The sequence below is a fragment of the Lotus japonicus genome, chromosome 3 (assembly GCF_012489685.1).
Source record: "Lotus japonicus ecotype B-129 chromosome 3, LjGifu_v1.2".
Taxonomy (NCBI): domain Eukaryota; kingdom Viridiplantae; phylum Streptophyta; class Magnoliopsida; order Fabales; family Fabaceae; genus Lotus; species Lotus japonicus.
Genome location: NC_080043.1, coordinates 38573120 through 38595175, shown reverse-complemented (window position 1 = coordinate 38595175; position 22056 = coordinate 38573120). Strand labels below are relative to the sequence as shown.

General features: G+C 39.1%; 1 protein-coding gene and 1 non-coding gene across 2 annotated transcripts; one reads left to right on the top strand and one right to left on the bottom strand.

Moving 5' to 3' along the window:
• The first annotated feature begins 340 nt into the window (after positions 1-340).
• LOC130709586 (small nucleolar RNA R71) lies at positions 341-447 on the top strand. Its single transcript, XR_009010064.1, has one exon. It is a non-coding gene; the product is annotated as a small nucleolar RNA R71 (small nucleolar RNA).
• A 19549-nt stretch (positions 448-19996) lies between these two features.
• On the bottom strand, positions 19997-20908 carry LOC130749139 (uncharacterized). Its single transcript, XM_057602433.1, has one exon. The coding sequence runs from the start codon at positions 20820-20822 to the stop codon at positions 20094-20096; it is 729 nt and encodes a 242-aa protein (XP_057458416.1). The 5' UTR covers positions 20823-20908; the 3' UTR covers positions 19997-20093.
• Between the last annotated feature and the right edge of the window lie 1148 nt (positions 20909-22056).

Genomic DNA, 22056 nt, shown 5'->3' with positions numbered 1-22056 from the left:
TTCTTCGCTGTCATGTGGCCCTCCACAAGTCACGCACTCCACCTTGGCAACTCGACCACCAATCTTGGTAGTCTTCATTTGATTTTGAATCTCATTCATTTGCTTGGAGAGTTGCTTGTTGGAGGCCATAAGTTGATCATAAGCTTCAACCTCAAGGACTCCTCTTCGGGCTTGGCGATCATTACTAGAGTTCATGGCTCTTATAGCCATTTTTTCAATCAAATCATACCCCACTTGTGGAAGTAAGGCATCGAACTCTCCACTTGAAGCCGCATCCAAACCAAACCTCGAAGAATATTGGAGACCATCATAGAACTTTGCTACTTGCTCAGCTTGAGTAAGGTTATGTTGAGGACACCTCCTCAAGAGCTTCTTGAACCTCTCCCAAGCTTCATAGAGATTCTCATCGGTGGATTGAGTAAAAGTCATGATGTCATTCTTGAGTTTTCTCAAGAGGGCTCTTGGAACAAACCTTGTGGTGAACTTCTCAGCCAAGTCTTCCCAAGATGTAATGCTACCTTGGGGTTGTGAATTCAACCACTCTTCAGCAGTATCCCTCAATGAAAAAGGGAACAAACTCAAGCGGATTGTGTCCGCTGAAACATTCTGAACTCTGTAGGTGTTGCAATTGCGGATAAACCGCTCCATGTGTGCATGAGGATCTTCAAGAGCACCTCCACCATACTGATTTTGGCTCACCAAGTTGATGAATGCCGGCCTCAGCTCAAAGTTTCCCGTGCCATCGGGGGAAACTATGCTGCCCGGATAATCGTAGCTCATGGCAGCTGAGGTGAGGTCTCTGAGAGAACGATTGACATTCTCCAATTCTTGCTCTTGAAGTCTTTGAGCAAGAGCCTCATTCACTCTTTCTTCAATGTGGGCTTGCATCTCCTCTTCCGTCATTTGAGCAGCCATGGCTTCAAGCCTTTGTTGGGCTCGACGACGGCGAAGAGTACGTTCAGGCTCCGGATCAAACAGCAATGGATCCGTGCCAAGCCTACTGTGCATAAACTGAAATCACAAAAACAGAGAAAAGGTTAGTAACACCTATTCAATGCAATGCTTAGTAAAACAAACAAACAAACTCTTTAACTTAAACCGAAAACCACAAACAATCCCCGGCAACGGCGCCAAAAACTTGTTGGTCAATTCGCAAGTGCACGAATACCTCCGGGTTTTAAATTATCGAACCACAGGGATTGTGAGTGAGAATTACTGATTTAAGCCTAGAGTTTGCAAGTTCTTAAGACAGTAAAATTCAGAAATTGGTTTTGGTTGATTGTGAGTAAAGTTTTGCAAAAGAGCAATGTTGATAATGATGTAAATAACAAATGATGGGAAATTGCCTTGGGTGTTTGATCATCTAATCCATTTTAGTCCACCTATCCTATGCATGTGAATCCTTGATTTATATCTTGTTGTTATAGCCTATGTACTTACTAGTTGATTCCTCATAAAAGTAATTCTCTCAAATTGAAAGATAAGCCCAATTCCTTGTGTACTTAAACATTCATAAGAGGTATGATAGCTTAATTATTCAGGCCAACAAAACCCTACCCTCACTCTATTCCTAGAAGCAAGTACAGAAGGATCTATTCCAATTCATGTCCCTAAATCATAACAAATTTCCATTCTATTATAATCTAGCCTATAGCAAAGGTGCACCAAAGCTAAACATGCAATAAGGAATTGAAATACAAGATTGAATCAAGACTCATGCATAGAGATAGGATTTATAAACTAAAGTTTCATAGAATCTCTTAACCCAAAGCAAAAAGTAAACTAGCCACTCATGGCTAGTGAATTCATGAAGAAAATGTAAATAAAACCTGAGAAAAAGTACAAGTTGGAAGCCTCCCTTGGCCCCAAAGTTCTCCTCAGCTCTCAAACTTGACCAAAAATGAGTGAAATGACAAAATGTATCAAAGAAATTGGCCTAAGCCTTATTTATAGGCTGAAACTAACAAAACTGGGCGCTCAGGCGCCAATTCAGAGCGCCTGAGCGCCAATTGCATGTTGAAAAACATACTCTCTGACCCTATTGGCGCCTAGGCGCCCACTCCCAGCGCCTAGGCGCTCTAGCTCGCCTGAAAATGACTTTTTGGCTTCTGAAACTCCTCTTTTCAATTCTCTTTATGTTCTTCATCAATTCCATGCTTCTTGGCCTTCCTTCTCCTTCAGTTTCTGCACTCCAAACCTAACCAACAAGACAAGGAAGATTCTAGAAGCTCCAAGAGCTCATTAGCACAAGAAGTCCCTCATAAAACACAACAAAACCATGCAAGTCCTAAACTTTACTTAAAATGCAAGAAAACTACCTAAAAAACTACTAAATTACCAAAACGAAATAAAAACTAAAGAAAAGAATAAAAATGCATGAGAATGCATGAAACACTACATGAGGCTCAACAAAAAGACTCAAAACAACCAAAGAAATGACCCTAAAAACACTACTAAAATAGGGTCATCAAGAAGCTTTCTTCGGTGACGTTGATCGAGGGAGAGATAACGGAAATGGGGAAAGAGGTGATGGTTCTTTCAAAGGAAATGTCAAATTTGTATGGCATAATGACTCGTGCAAGGAGTGCTATCCTATTGGGGATGCGTCTTGGTTTGACGTACTATTATCCAGACGTCATTGCCGAAGGTCATATTGCATCACACCCTTCGTGGGTTTTTTGTGGGTTGTAGCGGGTTTTTCCAGATTATTTTGACTGTCTGGCTGGTTTTTGGTTGGGATTGCAAAGTCTTAAAGTGCTTATTTTGGTTGGTTTTGCTTTTTGGATCCCCTTTGAGGAGGGTGAATATCGTGCATTGTTCCTTTGATCATGATTGTCTACATTTTAGCTAAGGTGTGTTTTGTGTGTCATGATGTGGGTCTACTATTTCTTAATTGATTTTTCTAGAAGTTTTAGAGTGTTTGCGTGGTCAACAAGCTAGGGTTGTTGAAGGAGCTTCTGTGTGCTAATCGGAGAATATATCAAGTGTGATCAAATCGGCTGCTAAGATTTGTGTCGTTACTTTTTGTTGTCTGCATTTTACCAAAAGCAACCTGATGTCAAAGAAGATGTTGTGCCATCTGCCTACGTGTAGCACAGGACATTAGTCCCTTACTTGGAGTGCTCATGTGTGCCCTGGAAAATCTTGTGAAGATTTGTTTTGTGGTTACTTGCGGTTCAAGTAGCTATATTGTGATTGCATTTAAAGTGGGCTGATTTATTTGTTGAGACAATCTCTGATTGAAGATTTGTTTCTATTGTTTAATGGTAGATTGTTTTGTAACGCAATAAAATCTTTGGAGGATTGCGTTAATAATTTAACAGATTTCTTCCAGATCTGGTTTGTGGACTCTATTTTGGTGCAAGCCCATTGAAGATCAAACCCTGAAGAACGACTATTTAAGGAGGCTTAACCCTAGTTTCTATGTGTGCGTTTGGCACCGTTTGGTGGTGTTTTTAGGATTTGTGGTTGTGATTTCTTATTGTGTTATTTGTACACCACTCTACTGCCTCCATTGATAATCATATGGCATAGAGTTGGTTTTTTTAGTTGAGTTATGTAACACCCCGAATTTCGGGGGTCACAAATAGTAACAATCAAATCATGAACACATATGTCGGCCAAAGTCTCAAGGTTTAACAACGGCCGAAGCCTCAGAAAACATTCTCCCAATCAGCTCAATCAACATCATCACAATCAAATAAGCAAGTCGAAGTTATCGACACCTAAGTAATTATCTAGCAAAGTAAGTTGCCCTCACCTTTGACAATTTCCTTACTAAGGTGCAACTCAAATCCAATCACATCTTTGCTTTCCCATGTTAGCTCGCTTCCTTTTGTCCTTTGGCTTCGTCGCCAAGCGCTTCCTTATTCGTACCCTTCATAAGTACACATAAGGAAAATATTCCTTAAGGTATTTCCCACCGTCATGGCGCGAGTAATATTTCAATCACAAATAATTAATAACTAATACGAGTTGTCGTGAATTAAGGAATTATATAAATAAATATTCTATTTAATTCCGGGTCTTACAAGTTGTAATCTCTTCATCGTTATCATGTTGTTTATTGTTTCAATCATTGTGGCAGTGATTGTGTGTGAGAAAGTGAGAGAGGGTTCTCATACTTAGGAGGAGACCTAAGTAATAAACCACAGGTAGGACTAGGTAGAAAGGCAGTCAACAGGGGCAGTTCAATTAAGACCTATTTGCACTTGATTCTCTATAATAGTGGATTATCTTTCTCGGGCTGAAGCCCTCCAGATGTAGGTGATGTTGCACCGAACTGCGTTAACAATTCGTGTGTCTGGTTTACTTATGCTTTTAAAGTTTATGTTGTTACTGTTAGTCGGTTGTCGAACCGGTTGTCTCAGCATCGCGTAGAACACCTGTCCTGTGCGAGAACCAGAATTTCAATTTGATTTGGTTTTACTGTGTGAAAGTTTTTTCTTTTATTCAAATCTTACTCGTTAAGATTTGTTGCTGATTTTAGAAGATTCACTTCCTGTTTACGTTGTGGACTCTGTGTTCGTTCAAGCCCATCGTATACAAGGCCTAAAGAACTGCTATATTAGAACACCTAAACCTAGTTGCTACGGGTGATTTTGGTTGAGAGATTAGGTTTTAATTTTGTGAGTTCACCCTGTGTTTTGTAACTCTCTTAGTCGTTCTATTTGTTATCCTTTGGCTGAGAGTTGTTTGGTTGTTTTGTGTTTGATCGTGAGATCTGTCTTTGCTCTTGTTGTAAAGGATCAATCATTGTGGCAGTGATTGTGAGAGAAAGTGAGAGGGGCTCTCATACTTAGAGGGAGGTCTAAGTACAAAACACTAGGTCGTATTAAGGGATATGGGTGTTAAGCAAGGTTTGCTTCTGTAAAACCATTGTACCAATACACTAATATTGGATTTTCTTTCTCGGGTGAAAATCCTCCAGATATAGGTGATATTGCACCGAACTAGGTTATCAATCTCCTGTGTTAATCTTTATTGTTTTACTTATTAATTTTCTGAACTACACATTTTTTTTGTGATATGTTTTACATGATTGGGCTGGTCAGATACTCCCCAGACGTGATTATATCATTCAGCGGGCAACCTCTTCAGGCGTGGACGATTCGACGTCACTTACTTTTATTAGTTGCCCCTTGCGACGGGTTGTACGTTTATGACGTCATGTTGGCTAGTTGTGGGGGGACATCCTGGGGTATTGGTCGTGACTGCCAATCGAAGGATTATCTCCATAACAAGTAATCCAAGGGCGACATATGTTATTGAGACTTGAGACAATTAAGACACTTTGCCCTAATACTTCGAGCGCGTGTCTTGTGGGCTTGTGGACTGGGCGGGTCCTTCACAAGCCATGAGACCCGCCACACATGTTTAGGAGAGCAAGTCAAGCGCCTGGTGAGATGCCCCGGAAGCTGGATTAGGGCCTAGCGTACTCTTTTATATTAGGAATTGGGCCTTGGTTGTAAGGCCCAATTCCCTTGAGCCTTCTAGAAAGAGATCCACCCACTATAAAAGGGGGGTCCTCCATTGTATTAAGGATCTTTTTACTCACTTAATAAAATAATACTTTTCTTATGTCATATTTCCTTGTTTAGTGCTCTGCTAGGGTTTGCCTTGAGCTTCCTTTTTGCTCATAGACCCTAGTACAGAACAATGATGTCTTAGACATTGGGTGGAGCATCTGTCATACGGTTGCCAGAATTTCAATTGGCATCAATGCAGACACCCTGTTCTGTTAGGGGGAACTCCAGGGAATGTACATTCTAGTGTTATGAACAACGACAAAGAGGGATGGTCTATTAATAGACCACCAATTTTGGATGGTACCAACTATGACTACTGAAAGGAACACATGCTTGTTTTTCTGAAGTCCATTGACAGCAAAAATTAGAAAGCAATTGTCAAAGGTTGGAAGCATCCTGGGAACACACCTAAGGGAGGAACGTCAGTGTCTGAACTGAAACCTGAGGAGGAATGCAACAAAGAAGAGGATGAAGAAGCACTAGGAAACTCCAAGGCATTGAATTCTATTTTCAATGTAGTGGACAAGAATATGTTCAAATTGATAAACACTTGTACTGTTACTAAGGATGCTTGGGAAATTCTCAAGGTGGCTTATGAAGGAACTTCTAGGGCTCGCATGTCTGCACTTCAATTACTCACAACTCAGTTTGAAAATGCATCTTTTGCCTTATGAGAACAGATCTCTGAGGAGAAACTTTCCTGGAAAATTCTTAGATCTCTACCCAAGAAGTTTAATATGAAGGTCACTAGTATTGAAGAAGATCAAGACATTAGTAGCATTAAAGTTGATGAGCACATTGGTTGATTACAAACTCTTGAAATGTCTCTTGGTGATAGATGAAACAAGAAGAACACAAATATAGCTTTCATGTCCAATACTGAGATGAAGACCAGAGCGACACAGAAACTGATGAGAATATATATGAGGCTATTGCACAGCTTGGGAGGAAGTTCAGCAATGTTATAAGAAAATTCGACAAGAGTCCAAGGACAAATGCCTCAGACATGAAGCCTGACATTCCCTAAAACTCTGGATACCCTCGTAGAAATAAAGAAAATGAGAAAACAACTGTAAGATCAAGTTTTGATCATATAGTACAACTCTATGTTTTGATGATTACAAGTTAACGTTTTAGTATGAACAATTATGGTACTCTAACGTGTTTTCTGAGTGTGTTCATGACAAGCTCTGACCTTGATGTAATCTCACACAAATCAGAAGCACTTTGCTTAAAGAGTGACCCTAGCAACGCTTTCGCAATCTCTATGTTCAAACAGAACAGTAGAAAAGCTTCAGAAGATAACCCAGACACTCTGAAGGTCAGAAGCTCTGATGGTTTAGAAGACTCTGAAGATCCAGAAGCTGAAAAGTGTAGTCTCTGAAGTCCAGAAGCAAACTGGCTCTGAAAACCAAGTACTTCTCCTCTGAGTTCAGAATCAGAAGATACAACGGTCAGAGGATCCATGCTTCCCTCTGACTCTGATCAACAAGCTTCACAAGTTCCAACACGAAGCATTCCTCTGATCAGAAGTCAACTAGGTTAAAGGTCACGTCACTATCCAAAGTACAAAAGTAAGTGTACTATCCTGTCGACCTAACCTAACATTCTCAGCCACAGCAGAAGCTGGAAATCCCATATCTGCCCTCCAACGGTAGCATTCCCATGCAATGTTCAAACCCTAATCCTTGGAGTATATATAGAGGCTGAAGACTGAAAGATGCGGTCAGAAGAAACTTACACGCGCAAGCAATATTCAAATCTTCTTAGCAATCTTTCTTCATCGAATTCATTGTGTATACTATAAGCTTTTCAGAAGCAATCTCTTTGTAAACAATATCTTTTAAACAGTTGTTTAGTTTACCTTTAGGAGATCAAGGTTGATCGGATCCTAAAGAAGACTAAGAGAGTGAATCTTAGTGTGAGTTAAGTCAGTGTATTGTTAGTCACTTGTAGGTTTCAAGTGCAGTTGTAACAAATCTCTGATTAGTGAATTGCCTTCATTCTAAGAAGGAAGAAATCACCTTCACGGGTGGACTGGACTAGCTTGAGTGATTCATCAAGTGAACCAGGATAAAATCCTTGTGTGCTTTTCTCATCTCTTATCTTAAGCACTTTACTTGTGTCTCAAAAGATTTGTTAAAATCTTAAGTGAGAAGTTTTATTCTGAAGACGCTATTCAAACCCCCCCCCTTTCTATCGTTTTTCATACCTTCAACAACAACAAAGGCAAGGAGTTCAATGTCATGAAGATGCAAATTAGAGCCTTAAATACTCTGGAGGTCCCTGAAATAGTATGGAATATGAAAATAAGTCCCTGAAATTTTTTTTCCGATTTGGGATCCACGGAAAAAAAAAAACTAATCTAAAAGGGTCTCTGCCCTTGTTTCAGGCTTTTGTGGCTCAATTTTTACACAATCAGCATTTCCACGTGGTTTTCTATTTTCCAGGTCAGATAATAACAAAATATTTTTTTTAATTACAACTCAGGGAATTAATTACCCAATCCAATTTCCTTCTGGTTCTTCTTTCTCAGCAGGGAGTGAGAAAACCATCATCTTTTTCCTCCAGAACCCTAGCCACCAACCGCCACCTTCTACCTCTTCTTTTCCCTCTACATAAAACCCTAGCCACAAACCTTCACATAAAGGAGATCTGCCGCACTTGAGGAGAAGCGGCAGAGCTTCCTCCTCATCTTTTTCTTCTTCTTCTTCTTCTGGATTTTGGGTTTTTTCTTCTCATTCTCTAGAAGCTTCTTCTTCTTTCCCATCCCCAGCAAACCCAAGGGGCCCTAAATCAACCTGCTACTCCAAATCCTCCTTTTTCTCTTCAAACCCAGCACCACCGATCTCTTTGAGGTGAATTTAGTTTCTGAGTTTTCAGCTCTGAGAAAGAAAATATGAGTTTTGAGTAATTGGGTGTTACCCAAGTGCATGCATCTGAGATTTAATTAATACAGAGGAGGAGGGTTCTAGAACATTCATCCATCAACAATTCCACCACCGTTTTCCTTCTATGTCGTTTCCCCACTGTAATTGCTTTGGAGTTTATAGATTTGGGGTTAAGGGATGAAGCTGTATTCATTTTCATTTTTTGGGTGATCAATTTGAAGTGTTTCTCAAAGTTTGAAGCTTCACCTGTTACTCACATGTGCATTATTTAGAATTCTGTTACAAATTGTGTTGCTCGAATTTGTTCCTCCAGTTTTGATGGACAGAGCTAGCACAGATAAGTGAAGAAAGAGGTTGGAGTTGAGGTTCTGGGTATGTTAACAAGTGATGATGGTGAAAGAGTATGAATGCGAAGATGATAAAGAAATTTGATGAAGATGAAGATGAAAAGTCTAATTTGTTTTAAAGTAGTTTAATTAGGATTTATGAGATTTAATTAATAATTTAAAGATATAATAAGGAAATTTTTTAATTAATAATTTATTATTATTTATTAATTACACACATGTAATAAAAATATTAATTAAAAATTTCACCTAAGCATTAAAAATAAAAAAGAAATCCACGTGAAAATGTTGATTGTGTAAAAATTTGAGTCATGTAAGCCTGAAACACGGGTAGGGACTCAATTTGATTAAAAGAAATTCCAGGGGTCCCAAATCGAAAAAATATTTTTCAGGGACTTATATTCATACGTCATTCAATATTAGAGACCTCTAGAGTATTTAAACCTAATATATATATATATATATAGGCTAAAAAGCACTTTTGGTCCCTGATGTTTCAAGTTTGTGCAAATTTTGCCCTTACTCTATTTTTGTCGATGTTTCTACCCCTCATGTTTTCAAACAGTGCATTGTCTACCTCTCCGTCAGTCAGACGTTAAAAAACTAATGAAATGAGCTGATTTGGCTTTTTTTAAATATTTTTTGGACCTATCACGTGAAAATTACAAGTGAAATTGGAAAAAATGGGCATGAGAGATTCAAACTCAAGACCTGTAAGTAGAAAAACATGCATTTAACCAGTTCAGTTACATACATAATTGATATATACATCAAACAAATTTAATTCATATCATTTCCTTGATCATCATCAACTTCATATACTCCTCTTCATCTCTCCAATCCACTCAGGAACCTCTCCTGAGAAAGCATGACTGACGGAGGGGTAGACGGTGCACTGTTTGAAAACATGAAGGGTAGAAACGTCGACAAAAATAGAGTAGGGGCAGAATTTGCACAAACTTGAAACATCAGGGACCAAAAATGCTTTTTAGCCATATATATATATATATATATATATATATTCGTTTAAATTGGTAAGTTTATAGGCTTATATATTTTATACTTGTAGAAAATTTGCAAAAGCCCTAAAAAGACGGTTAGGACTGTAAATTCAAAAACATAATCATCATGAAGTTTGAATTTAGCTTCTTTTAAAATGTTTTTTGATTATTACTTTGATGTAATCATGAGACCCAATTTAGCAGTTGAGTTGCATGAATGGATGAAAATTGAAAAGTGATGTTAAAACAACTTCCTTTCCTTCCTTTTTGAATTAAAGTGCGATTCCATAAAACTTGGTCCCAACTTTTGCTAATAAAACAAGTGGCAGCCTCCACTCAAGTGCAAATAATTACCCAGTTTATCTTTTTGTCTCTATCACTTCGGCGGTTAGGCCAAGACATTCTTGTTACTCACTAAACAACATTATTTAGGCCAATTTGGGTAGGAAGAAATTAAACCCTGTGTGAACAACATCTGTAACAGCTTGTTCCATTATAGAAACAAATAATTGAAGAAGCATGAAAGAGGGTCTTAGTGCAATTGGAATAAACAAATCAAAAGGAAAGATTCCTATCCAATCAACTTGTTAAGATGGAACTATACCACAATAACTATGAAGACTTTACCTCTCTCCAGAAACACCTTCCACTTCATATATCATATGTTGCATTTTCTATTTTTTTCTTAAGTAAAGAATTCTCACATGCAATAGGTAATAGTTGTAAGATTAAGGCTTAATAGTTCTGTAGGCCCCTGAAATTGTACCCCGTATGAAAATAAGTCCCGGAATTCTTTTTTCCGATTCCAGGTCCCTAAAAATTTTTTTTGATCAAAATAAGTCCCTGAGCGTGTTTTAAGCTGAGGTGGCTATATTTAATCCTACTCACTTTTTCCACGTCTGCATTAATAATTTTTTTAATTAGTTAATGAAAAATTAAAATTAAAAAACACTAAAATTAATCCCTAGTCCTTATTCCCCTTTAACCCTAATCCTAAATCAAAATCAAAACTAAACCTAAGATAGAATAAAGGGGGATTGTGGAAGAAAGGGAAGGAGATGGAGAACCAGAGGTAAAAGGAGATGGAGAATAAAGGGGGATTGCCGGCTGCGGATGATGAATGATGGTGGTGTGAGTAGTAGTAAGGAGGAGGGAGATGTGGAGGTGAGTGAGGGTAACTGTTTCTTCTTCTGTTGTTGATGTTGTTGCTCCATGAAAAATCCATCTTCTTCTTCTGCTTCTTGTTCTGGTTCTGGTTCTGGTTCAATCTCAGTTGCCAAATGAAGAAGAAGAAGAAGAAGAAGAAGAACCAGAAACTTCAACTCAAGGTTCCAGATCTTGTTGATTCTTAGAAAATGCTATTAAAAGACATTGACGTTTTCCTTTTTCTTCAAAAAATTGGCAATTTTTAATGCTTACTTTTCCCTTTCTTCTTCTTTTCTTGTCTAAGCTAATTCCACAAACTATGAACCAGATTTGAGGGATTCAAGCTTTTTTGTTCCAAATAAAGCATTGGTCATGAATAAAAATTGAACCTTTTTCCATTTTGTTCCAATGTTGAATTTGTGAAAAGCGGGAGTAATAACGAAGATGAAACTGAAGAAGAAGAATAACCAACTAACGGCGGCCTGAGCAGGTGGCAGTGGTGGTGCTGTTATACCATGGTGATGATGGAAGGAGTGGGTGATGATGGAAGGAGAAGGAGAAAGATGGAAAAAAATTTAATAAAGGGATATTTTTGTAATTTACATGTATAATAGTAGCTGGACCACCATGATTCTGACGTGGAAAAAGTGAGTAGGATTAAATATAGCCACCTCAGCCTAAAACACGCCCAGGGACTTATTTTGATCAAAAAAAATTTCTAAGGACCCGGAATCGGAAAAAAAAATTTCAGGGACTTATTTTCATACGGAATACAATTTTAGGGGCCTATAGAGCTATTAAACCTAAGATTATGTAACACCCCGATTTCGGTGGCGTCACTTTAGTAACTCAAGAATAACATAAAGCGGAAAAGAAGGTATTTTTTTTTTCGTTTTGTACAAATAAAAAGACTTGTCGAAATAAAGACTCAACCCCAATCGCGATTAACATCGATTAATATACAATACAAGCACAGCCCTCGCTGCAACTAAAAACATCGTCACGAGTGTCCTCAAGTGACGGAAAGTAACATCAAGTAACTAAGGTGTTGCCCAGCGGCAAACAAGTGTGACTCATAAATGTAGTCATAAGTCTTATAAATACAGTCCTCCGAAAAGTAAGTCAGCCCAAAACGGCTTCCAAAAAGACTTCTTACGTCCGACTACTCCATGCGATTCCCATCTACGGAGAACCACACCGAAAGCAACCTGTCGGAAACTACCCTGTCCCAAAAGTACAAATGAAAATCAGAGCTATGACATTAACACCCAACCTTAGTAGGCTCTAAAACACCCATACCCTATACTTCCATCATCGACCCTCATCTGGTCATGCATTCAGTCCGGGTCCTCGTCGGAAGCTTCAGTAATAGTCATTACGCTCCTGGTCCTCCTCGAGTGACGAATCATCACGAATCGGCTGACGGACGCCTGGCAGCAGGCCGACCGCCCAAACACAAACATACAAACAAAGCCAAGGCGCTAGGGTCAACTCATGGAATAAAATAGATAATACAAACAACATGTGAAGAATAAGGGGGTATATATATATATGTTGTATATATACATGTAATTTATGTATTGCCTACCCTAAGGTATATACATAACATGTTATCAAGGCTCTAATAAACAATTCGATATCTGCTATCTCAACAGTTCAATAAACAATGGCTCAATAAATCAGTAGGGGTGCATGTATGCATGCAATGTCAACTCAGAAGATTATCCCAACAATTAGGCATGTCAAGTCGATCCAACCCCTTGGGTTGAACATACGGACTCGCACACGCAATTCCCACAATTAGACATGTCGAGTCGATCCAACCCATCGGGTTGAACATACGGACTCGCACACGCAAAAAATGACAACGCCAAGTCGGTTCGCTCAAAAGAGTCGAACATACGGACATTGCGCGCGTCCAAAGACTATCGCCGAATCGATCCAATCCATCGGATTGAACATACGGATCCGCGTGTGAGACCCAAGTTTTTAAGCTTAGAATAAGTGGAAGAGATTTCCATTTACGATTAGGCTTGACGTATCGTGAAGGAAAACCTGAACGAGAGTTTATCGGAAGGAATATATTTATGAAGGAGAAACTTCAGGAAAAGTTCAAGGATTGCATTATGATCGATTTAAGTTATAGCACGATCGTTATACGCTTAACCTAGGTCAGAAACCCTAGTATATAGCTAATTTTCACTTTTAGGCACGACGGAAGTTAATTCCAAAAATCTTCAGAGAAATGTTAGAACTTCTCTTTTTCCATATATTACAATCGTTTCGAGGCGAAACTCTAGGATCTACGAACGTCCGATTCCAATCATCGGAAGTTTGCCGAAACTGAAACCCTGGTATTTCAAAACCCTAGAATTTCTCGACAATGAAGACTTTTTCTATTTAGAGCTTCAAATGAATATTCTACACGCGTACACCCATTTCTCTTGATGATTTCAATCTTTCTTCAGAAGGAAGTTTTCTATTCCGACATTCGATGCAAAAAGCAACTTATCGGGTAAAATAGTTTTACACCGACTATGCATTAGTTGCCAAAAATACAAGGAGACCTCTTTATAGCTTTGGAATTCTTTTGCCAAAACATATCTATTAATTCACGGAGAATGACGGCGGAAAAATCAGATTCGCGAAACTTTCATTTTCCCGCGAATTTCCATCTTCTATATATAGCCAAGAAAGGAAGAAAAACACAAATTTTCCTCCATTTTCTCTCCTCAAACCCGCGGCCAAGAACAAGGAAGAAGGAAGAATAATTTTGTTCATCTCTTGCTTGATCGTTGATCCGTTAGTTGTTACTTCAAGGTTTCGAGGTATAGTCGCTAATCCTTACCTCTGATCGCTTTTTCCATAGCTTTTCTGTAGGCTTTTATGAGCTGATAGTTTATGGGTTTTTGCAAAACTATCCTGAATCTTTCATTTCTGATTCTAAACCTCTTCCTTATATGCCCAAGATCACTTCTGCCGGATTAGATTTTCCGTTATGTCGCCGGAATCAATTTTAGCCTAAAATACCTATTTTTGGAGTTTTTGGAGTAAAGCTTCAACCTTTAGGCTAAAAACTATCGCCTTAGCTTAGTGCTAGTAGGATTAGTTGTCATAAACGTCGTTGGTGACGTCCCTGCAAAATTTGGTTTTTGGGATTTCAGTTTTGAAATTTCTAAGTTAAAAATCATGACCAAAATACCCCTGCGACAGTTTTTGATCCGATAATTTTTCCGAGTTCAGAATACCCTTAGTTACGGCCAATGATAGCATAGGAACCAAGTTTGATCGAAGAAAAATCGAGTCTCCTAATTGTGAAAAGTGGCCGAACCTATTAAGGGGGGAGGAGGAAATTTCCTTTTTCCGAAAACTTGTCTTTCGCGCTAGATTATCGTACCTTAGAGTATAGATTACTTCGTGTAACCTTAGTAAGTATTGATAGCTTAGTTTCCGATAGATTTTGATTGATTTTTGTGGTTTTGTTCTAAAGGTGCTTTTGAAGAGTTTCCCGAGGAACAAGACTTTGCTTGCGAGGAAGCGTTAGACGATCATTCTGGAGAACCTACAGGTGAGGGCTTCTCACTGAATCTCTAGTTAATGCTTAGGGTCGATGTTTTCGATATTGTTTACTGTTTATGCACTGGATTGTGTGCGATTGGAAAATGTTTTCTGAGGCTTCGGCTGACAATGTAGATGATGCATCTACTGAATGTTTTGATGAGTGAATTACATGCTAAGTGCTAATTGGGTAATTTAGGATGTGTGATGCATAACTTATATGCTAAGTGCTATGTGGTTATTGCTTAATATGTTGATATATGACATGTTGATTGATTGTGCTGAGTTATTTATACTTATGCAATGAGATCTGAGATTCTGAATAGTGAGAATAGCGGGCAGGTCATGCCGATTTTATTTTGAGAGTTTTGAGAAAGTTTGATAGGACGAATGAGATTCGGGCCTTGTTATGATGTTTATGGATCGAGACATTCTCTGGAGTCATTTGGGGATTAGGAGATCCCGAGGACTGATAGGATTTGCGATAAGACTAAAAGGATATTATTTTGAAAAGAAAACTCATAAGACATTAAACAACCTCTAAATCTTCAAATAAGGATAATAAACTCGAAAGGAAGCTTTGGATGCAAATCTTAGTTTTGGAAAACGAGAAGTGTCGTCGGATCCAAGTGTTGAGGAGATTGGTAAGTTCTGAGTATGTTGATACTCCTTCGCTCGTTGAGCAGTTTGTTTAGCCATCCAAGGGATGAGCCGAGAAGCTTCACTGAGGCGTGAGACCTTGTGGAAAGCATGGATCTTCATTGAGGCGTGAGACCTCGTGAACAGCATGAAGCTTCACTGAGGCGTGAGACCTTGTGAATGCGGGATACTCTTGTGCTGTTGGAGCAGCTATGTGTTGTTGGGCTATCCTGGGGATAAGTCCGGGAAACCGTTAGTTTCCGAGAGTGTGATACTCTGTGCTCGTTGAGTAGTTGTGACCATCGGATTGAGATGAGTCGGATGATTTGGAGATCATCGTGGGTTATGTGTTGTTGTGATGAAGTGTCTTTTGTCGCAGAATTGACTTTACCTTAGGGTAAGCTTTTAGAGACATTAATTTAGCTAGAACACGTGGCGACGTGTCGAGTGAGATTCGGAGACGTTGTTTGGCTAATCACTGCATTGCATGCACTCATTAAGTGGTTTAAACACGGTGAGATGCCGGACCACGGCGGATTCCAAAATGGTTATAAGACCGGGATTTCCGCGTAAGAGCGCTGCTAGGTGACTCTTAGTAGCAGACCGAATGGCAGGCCTTCGGGTTTTATGCTGATCTGGCTACCTTTGTGTGGTGTAAGAGGCACGCGGGCAGAAATGGTCCCACCGTTGCTGGTGCTAGGATTGACCCGTTTGATGCCCATCCGTTCCGGATTGCATATTGGTTGACTGGGTTAACCTGCATATCATTTCATGCAACATGCATACTGACTTAGTTGATGAGTGTGTTTGATACTTGTTAATTCTATTTGAGGCATGTTAACTGTGATTTACTGTCGTTTATATTCATTGTGGAATATGCAACCCTAGGATGTTATCCCTAGTTATAAGCCTAAGTGGCTAATCTTTTATCGGTATCTATTGGTGGTATTATTTATATAATTCTTTGGAGTTGACCCTCGCGTCTTCTGTGTGTGCTTTGGCGGACAAACGCCCTTTGTCAGATGTCTTTGGCGGGCTGGTTCACGATGGTTCACCCTTCGGGGGAAACCAGGGGTTGAGATGCTGGAACAGGATTGCATCGCGGTAGCGAGAGGATGACGGATGGTGTACATAGACTAGGTCGTTCTGGATTTCGAGTTCGGACGACGATCATGCTAGCATGTAGGTTTTAGTGCTGGTGTGAGCTCCTCAAGATGGGATTAGTGTAGGAGTAGAGTCTTAGCTCTGAACATCATTTGTTTCTTTTGGGACAGGGTAGTTTCCCACCTATAGCTTTTTGTGTGGTTTTTTTACAGGAATCACAGAGAGTTGGTTGGACTTAGGAGGTCTTGTTTCAGGCCGATGGGCCAGCTGATTCTCAGTTTTGAGGGATGGTGTTGCGGACACTTCACCTTTACTTTCAGTCTGTGCATATTGCCTTCGGGCGCTTCACTTTTCTTTCCGTCACTGGAGGTTACTCGTGACGAGGTGGTTACTTACAGCGGGGGCTGTTATATATATTATATATTAGTTCTGTTGATTTCGCTTTTGGGTTTTATTTAATTCAGTCTTGTCTTAGTTATGAAAGAAAAAAAAATATTCACGTTTTTCCGCATTAAGTTTACTTTTGGTTACTAAAGTGACGCCACCGAAATCGGGGTGTTACACCGCGCGAGTTGAAAGATTATCGCTGAATCGATCCAATCCCTCGGATTGAACATACGGATTCACGCGAGTCGAAAGATTATCGCTGAATCGATCCAATCCCTCGGATTGAACATACGGATTCACGCGAGTTAAAATGGCAATCGCTGAATCGATCCAATCCATCGGATTGAACATACGGACTCACGCGTGCCTGAGTGACTACCGCCGAATCGATCCAATCCATCGGATTGAATATACGGATCCGCGCGTGTCAATAATTATTGCCGAATCGGCCCAACCCGTCGGGTTTGGACATACGGATTCGCGCCGCAATGTCGAAGATACACTCTTGGTGTTCTTCGTGAAGGCCCAGTCTTTTGACCGTCCCAAACCCCAAACATATGCATAATGCAATATGGTTAACAAAACATCGAATCGTCCTCACACGTACGAGTTTAACCACAAGTCTCAATTTTAAAGGACCCGAAGATCAAAGTCGTCTTGCGACTAGGCTGTGAAAAGCCGGAGTACATATTGCACTCAGTGACATTTCCATGGTCACTATGGTTCATCCTCGTGACGACCATCAAATCATCTCAAGTTCAAGGCTTTTCGACTATTTCCCGTTTTTCACAATCATTTCCAAGTCTTAAATTTTCCTAAAGATCTCGTTAATTAATCAAAGCATTTCAAGTTGAGTTAATCAAGTTATGAGGTTTATTATCGAAATCCAAGTTCCATAAATTCTCAAGTTCCAAATTCCAACTATTCAAAGTTTCCCAAATCCCCCAAATATAATCCCCGGGAAAAGTCTAAGTGTTCAAAGAGGGCTAGATCTCAGACCTCAGGTCAGGACTTGCCTAGAGTTTCCTCTCAACCCGAAAGATCAACAACATCAACTCAAATGTCCTACGCTCCGCAATCGCGTCAACACGCACAATTCGATATCAATTCAACAATATCAGCTCTAAAGAGCGATGCAACAATAATACGGTGCGGGAATCTTAAGACAGAAACCAGTAAACGGCCGAAGCCTCTCAGAAAACGGAGACACACGTCTCATATAAGTTCACTCGGCCGTAGCCTCCAGAAAACATTTTCCGATTTCAAACGATAAACAATACCCAAGCAATATTCAATAACAAGCAATATTCAATATCAAGCAATATTCAAGTCGAATTTATCGATGCCTATAAATCAATAGCTAGTAAGTAAGTTGCCCTAACCTCGAGTTGTTCCAGTCTCGCGGTGTTGGTCTCGCTCACAAGCTTGTTCAGTCAAGCTCAAGGTTTCCACAAACGAACCTTAGAGCAAACAAAGCAAAAATCAATCAAATTAAGTCGATACAGTCGAAACAATCCTAACTAACGTTCGACAAAGCTCAAGAAGCTTCAGAGTACAACATTTCGGCACGAATGGAAGGGCTTTCCCCGAATGGATGAGTTTTGACTCGATTCAAGTTTTGTACAAAAACACTTTATTCGCTAAAACGTGCATAACTCGAGCTACAGAACTCGGAATGACACGAAACCGGCGCCAAAATTTCGAAAATTGAAAGAGCTACGCAATGGCTCAGGTCATAGAGACCCAAAAATTATTTTTGGACACGGTACCCAATCAAATAGGTTTCGGCCACTATGGAAAATAGGGTTTTCGAACTTTTTCTTCGATCTAAATCAATTCCTAGGCATTCTTAGGCGATATATAGGCCAGGGAAACTCTCAGAAAAATTATCGGGTCGAAAACTGTCGCAGGGGTATTTTGGTCAATATTTTTAGCTCGGAAACTCAAAATCAGAATTTCGAAAAACAAATTAGATGGGGTCGATCCTAACGACATTTATGACAACTAATTCTACTAAAGCTAAACTCAGTCGAGAGTTTTTTATCCAAAAAGCGGAACCTCAGCATAAAAATGGGTTTTTGAGCAGAATTGAAACTCGGCGGCAATTCGGTGAGATTCAACAGAAAACAACCGGATATTCATGCTCTAGAGCACGTAGGCAATAAGTTTAGACACTAAAATCAGGTTATTTGGACAGTTTTACAAAAAGCTCAAAACTTTGAGCACAGAAAGACATAGAGAAAAGCGACAGAATTTACGATCAGAGGTAGGGAAAAGCATCAGTACCTCGAGGTCTACGCGTAGCAACGAACGGAACGACGATCGGTCAAGAATTGGAAAAATCACTTTTCTCCTCCTTTCCTCCAAGAAGCTCTCGGCCGTGTGTGTGGGTTTGTGATTTTTTTTTTTGTTTTTTTTTTTCATTTTTCATACTATATATAGGAAATGGAAAATGCGGAAAAATGAGAATTTCGCGATTTCGATTTTTCCTACTGATTCCAACGTATTTTAGACACGTTAATATTTCCGCTGAATCTTCTAATTCTTCAAAGAAATATCAGTATGATTTTTGGTTTTCGAGGCTTGTTTTTAATGTGTACCGGCTTAAAATGCACTTTATGATTTTGACCTCGGATGCAGAAACTTCCTTCTGAAGAAAGATTCGGAACGTCGATTAGAGTGGGCACACGCGCATGAAATCTTTATTTGAAGCTCCGAATAGAAAAAGTCTTCATCGTCCGTTGATTTTAGGGTTTCTGAACTATCAGGGTTTCGGTTTCGGCAAACTTCCGAGTATTGGAATTTGTCGTTCGTACATTCCAGAGTTTCGTATCGAAACGCTCGTTTATAGACGAATAAGAGAAATTCTAACATTTCTCTGAAGATTTTTGGAATTAGTTTCCATCGTACCTTAAAGAGTAAATTAGCTATTTACTAGCGTTCTTGACCTAGGTTTAAGCGAATACTAATCGTGTTATAACTTCTATCGACTTTGATACAATCCTTAGCTTTTTTCCTGAACTTTCTCCTTCACAAATCTATCCCATTCAATAAACACTTGTTCAGGTTTTCCTCCACATTACCTCGAATTAATCGTGAAAAAGGAATTTTATTCAGTTTATTCCAAACTTAAAAACTTGGGTCTCACAGATTAATTCCTCACGTCAAGGTCAGTGCAATGAATAATTAGAGATTGACTAAAGTTTTATTCATTCATAACATTTGAAAATCGAACCTAACCACTTACTTAAGACACAAAATGCTGAATTACTAAGTCAACCACTTGATTGTGTGCATTTTGCAAAAGGATTAAAAACTTTCACCAGCGAATAATAGGGGGGAAGGGGGAAAACATTCTTGGGTAAAAAATTTCACTTGTAAAATGCAAACCATGATTATAGCTAGAATAAAATATATACAGCTTAGAACTTCCCAAAGAGAAGCAAGAAGAATTTACTTTGAACATTCTAATTAAAGAAAACTTGTTCATTATTATCTTACAATGGATGCAACTGTATGAGCCCAAAACCTAAGATTGCCCTTCATGACTACCTCATTGCCTTCAACTGGTACCCTGAAACTCAGCAATGGATTTTTAACCTTCCTTTGGTCTAAAACACCCCAAGCCTCTGATAAATAAGGCCTGCCAATCACAGTTTCAGCAATGATGTTCTCTTGTTCTTCTTTGCCCACACCAGCACCATGATCTGTTCCCATCCTATGTAACCCTGGTATCAAAGAAACCAATCCTGAGTCTTTGTCTTCCTCAGAAAATGCGAAACTCAAATCCATAAACCCTTTTAGCTCGAGCTCTGACAGGCTCCTTCTTGTGATTTTCTCTTTTCTGAGTCTTGTCCTTTGACTCAGCCTCTTCTTAGTGGGTGCTTCTTCCTCAGGATCTTTTTGATCAAGTGGGAATTGATCATCTCCCATTTCCTTCCCAGAAAGAATAGGATGCAGCTTCTGTGGAGTGAAGACAGAATTTGGTGATGGATAATCAGATAAAGCACTGACTTTTGAACCCATGTTTTGATCACTGAAAGACCTCACTTGAAGTGTTGGAGCTCTCAAGAGCTTTGTATCTAGAGGAAGCACTTCCACCACCAAGGACGGAGAGGTTGGAGCCGCTGCTGAATGAAAAGGTGAATAGGTTTTGTTGGAGTAAATTGTTCTCTTGAACCAATAGGTATCCAACAATTTCAGAACTTGTTCTGCATCCATTACTTTGTTGGAAATGAATAGCCTGGATCATATCAATGTATATAAGAAGGTGGGAGAAGAATAGTTGTCTGAGGATAAGAACAAAAGGGCCCAAGAATCAAGTATTTATCATGGTAATCACATCAACAATTCACAAACACTATTTTTCACTCAATTATCTTTTTTGAAAATTTTAAAAAATCCAACTCTTATATGTGAACCACTAACGATACAGATAGTTCTAAATATTTCATTTTTCTATTTACCTCTTACTTCTTATTGCATCATATAATATATCACATCTGTAATTTTTGTTTTCTTCTCTTTCTTTCTCTTTTTAGTGTATGTTAAGTTCAATCGCATCATATCGTTTTAAATTCTAATTTTGATCGATAACAATTTTTGTATATATAGAAGCACTTCGCTGAAATCTAAGCTTCTAAATTAATTTGAATTTCCGGATTTATTCTTTATAAATAAAGGACTCCAACGTCAATCTATCCTAAAGATAAAGATTCAAATTTGAAAGACTGTGTGGCACAAAAGTGACACAAGCTTAGCCACATCCACTTCTAATCATCTAATGTAAGCTCATCATTCAGAAAGGTTGAAGACATATGTCAAAGCATCAACGATAAAGTCAGAATGCAACCAGCTGCTAAGAAATTCAAACGAGATCACGTTAATATTTTATCTTCCCTTGAAGCACACTGACCAACGAGGAAAAGTACAACATGTCTACATCAAATTTCTCAATTGTCTCACTTCTGAAAAGTAGGCAAAGCTTAATGCCACCTACTAGCTGACAAGTCTCGCCTTTTCGGCAAAAGGACACACTTGAACAGTAGCATGCATTTAATGCATCTACCAATCGGAGCCATTTGAACTGTAAGGCCCTAGACCTTATTTTTGTAATGCTTTGATGATGGATTGAATAAAATGAGATTTTGGTTAAGTTTGAGTTTTGACAGATTTTAGCTGTCATCTTGTGTGAATTTTTAGAGGGACTTAACGACCTAATTTGGGAAAACTTCCATCATGAGAGTTGTAGCCCTTTAAGTTAAGAAATTTCTCGAAGTGGAATAAGGTCATTCCGACCTCTGTAGCTCGAGATATTCGCGTTATAGTGACGATGGTTCTGGCTGTACAGTACCAACGAATTAATTGAGTTGTTTTTCTTTTAATTCCGATTTAGCATGTGTTTTTACGTAAATGGGCCTAGGTTTTTAATTACTTTCAGACCTGATTAAGAGCT

What these genes read in the sequence shown, in the direction of transcription:
- LOC130749139 (XM_057602433.1), bottom strand. Translation starts at nt 20,822, where the DNA reads ATGGATGCAGAACAAGTTCTGAAATTGTTGGATACCTATTGGTTCAAG.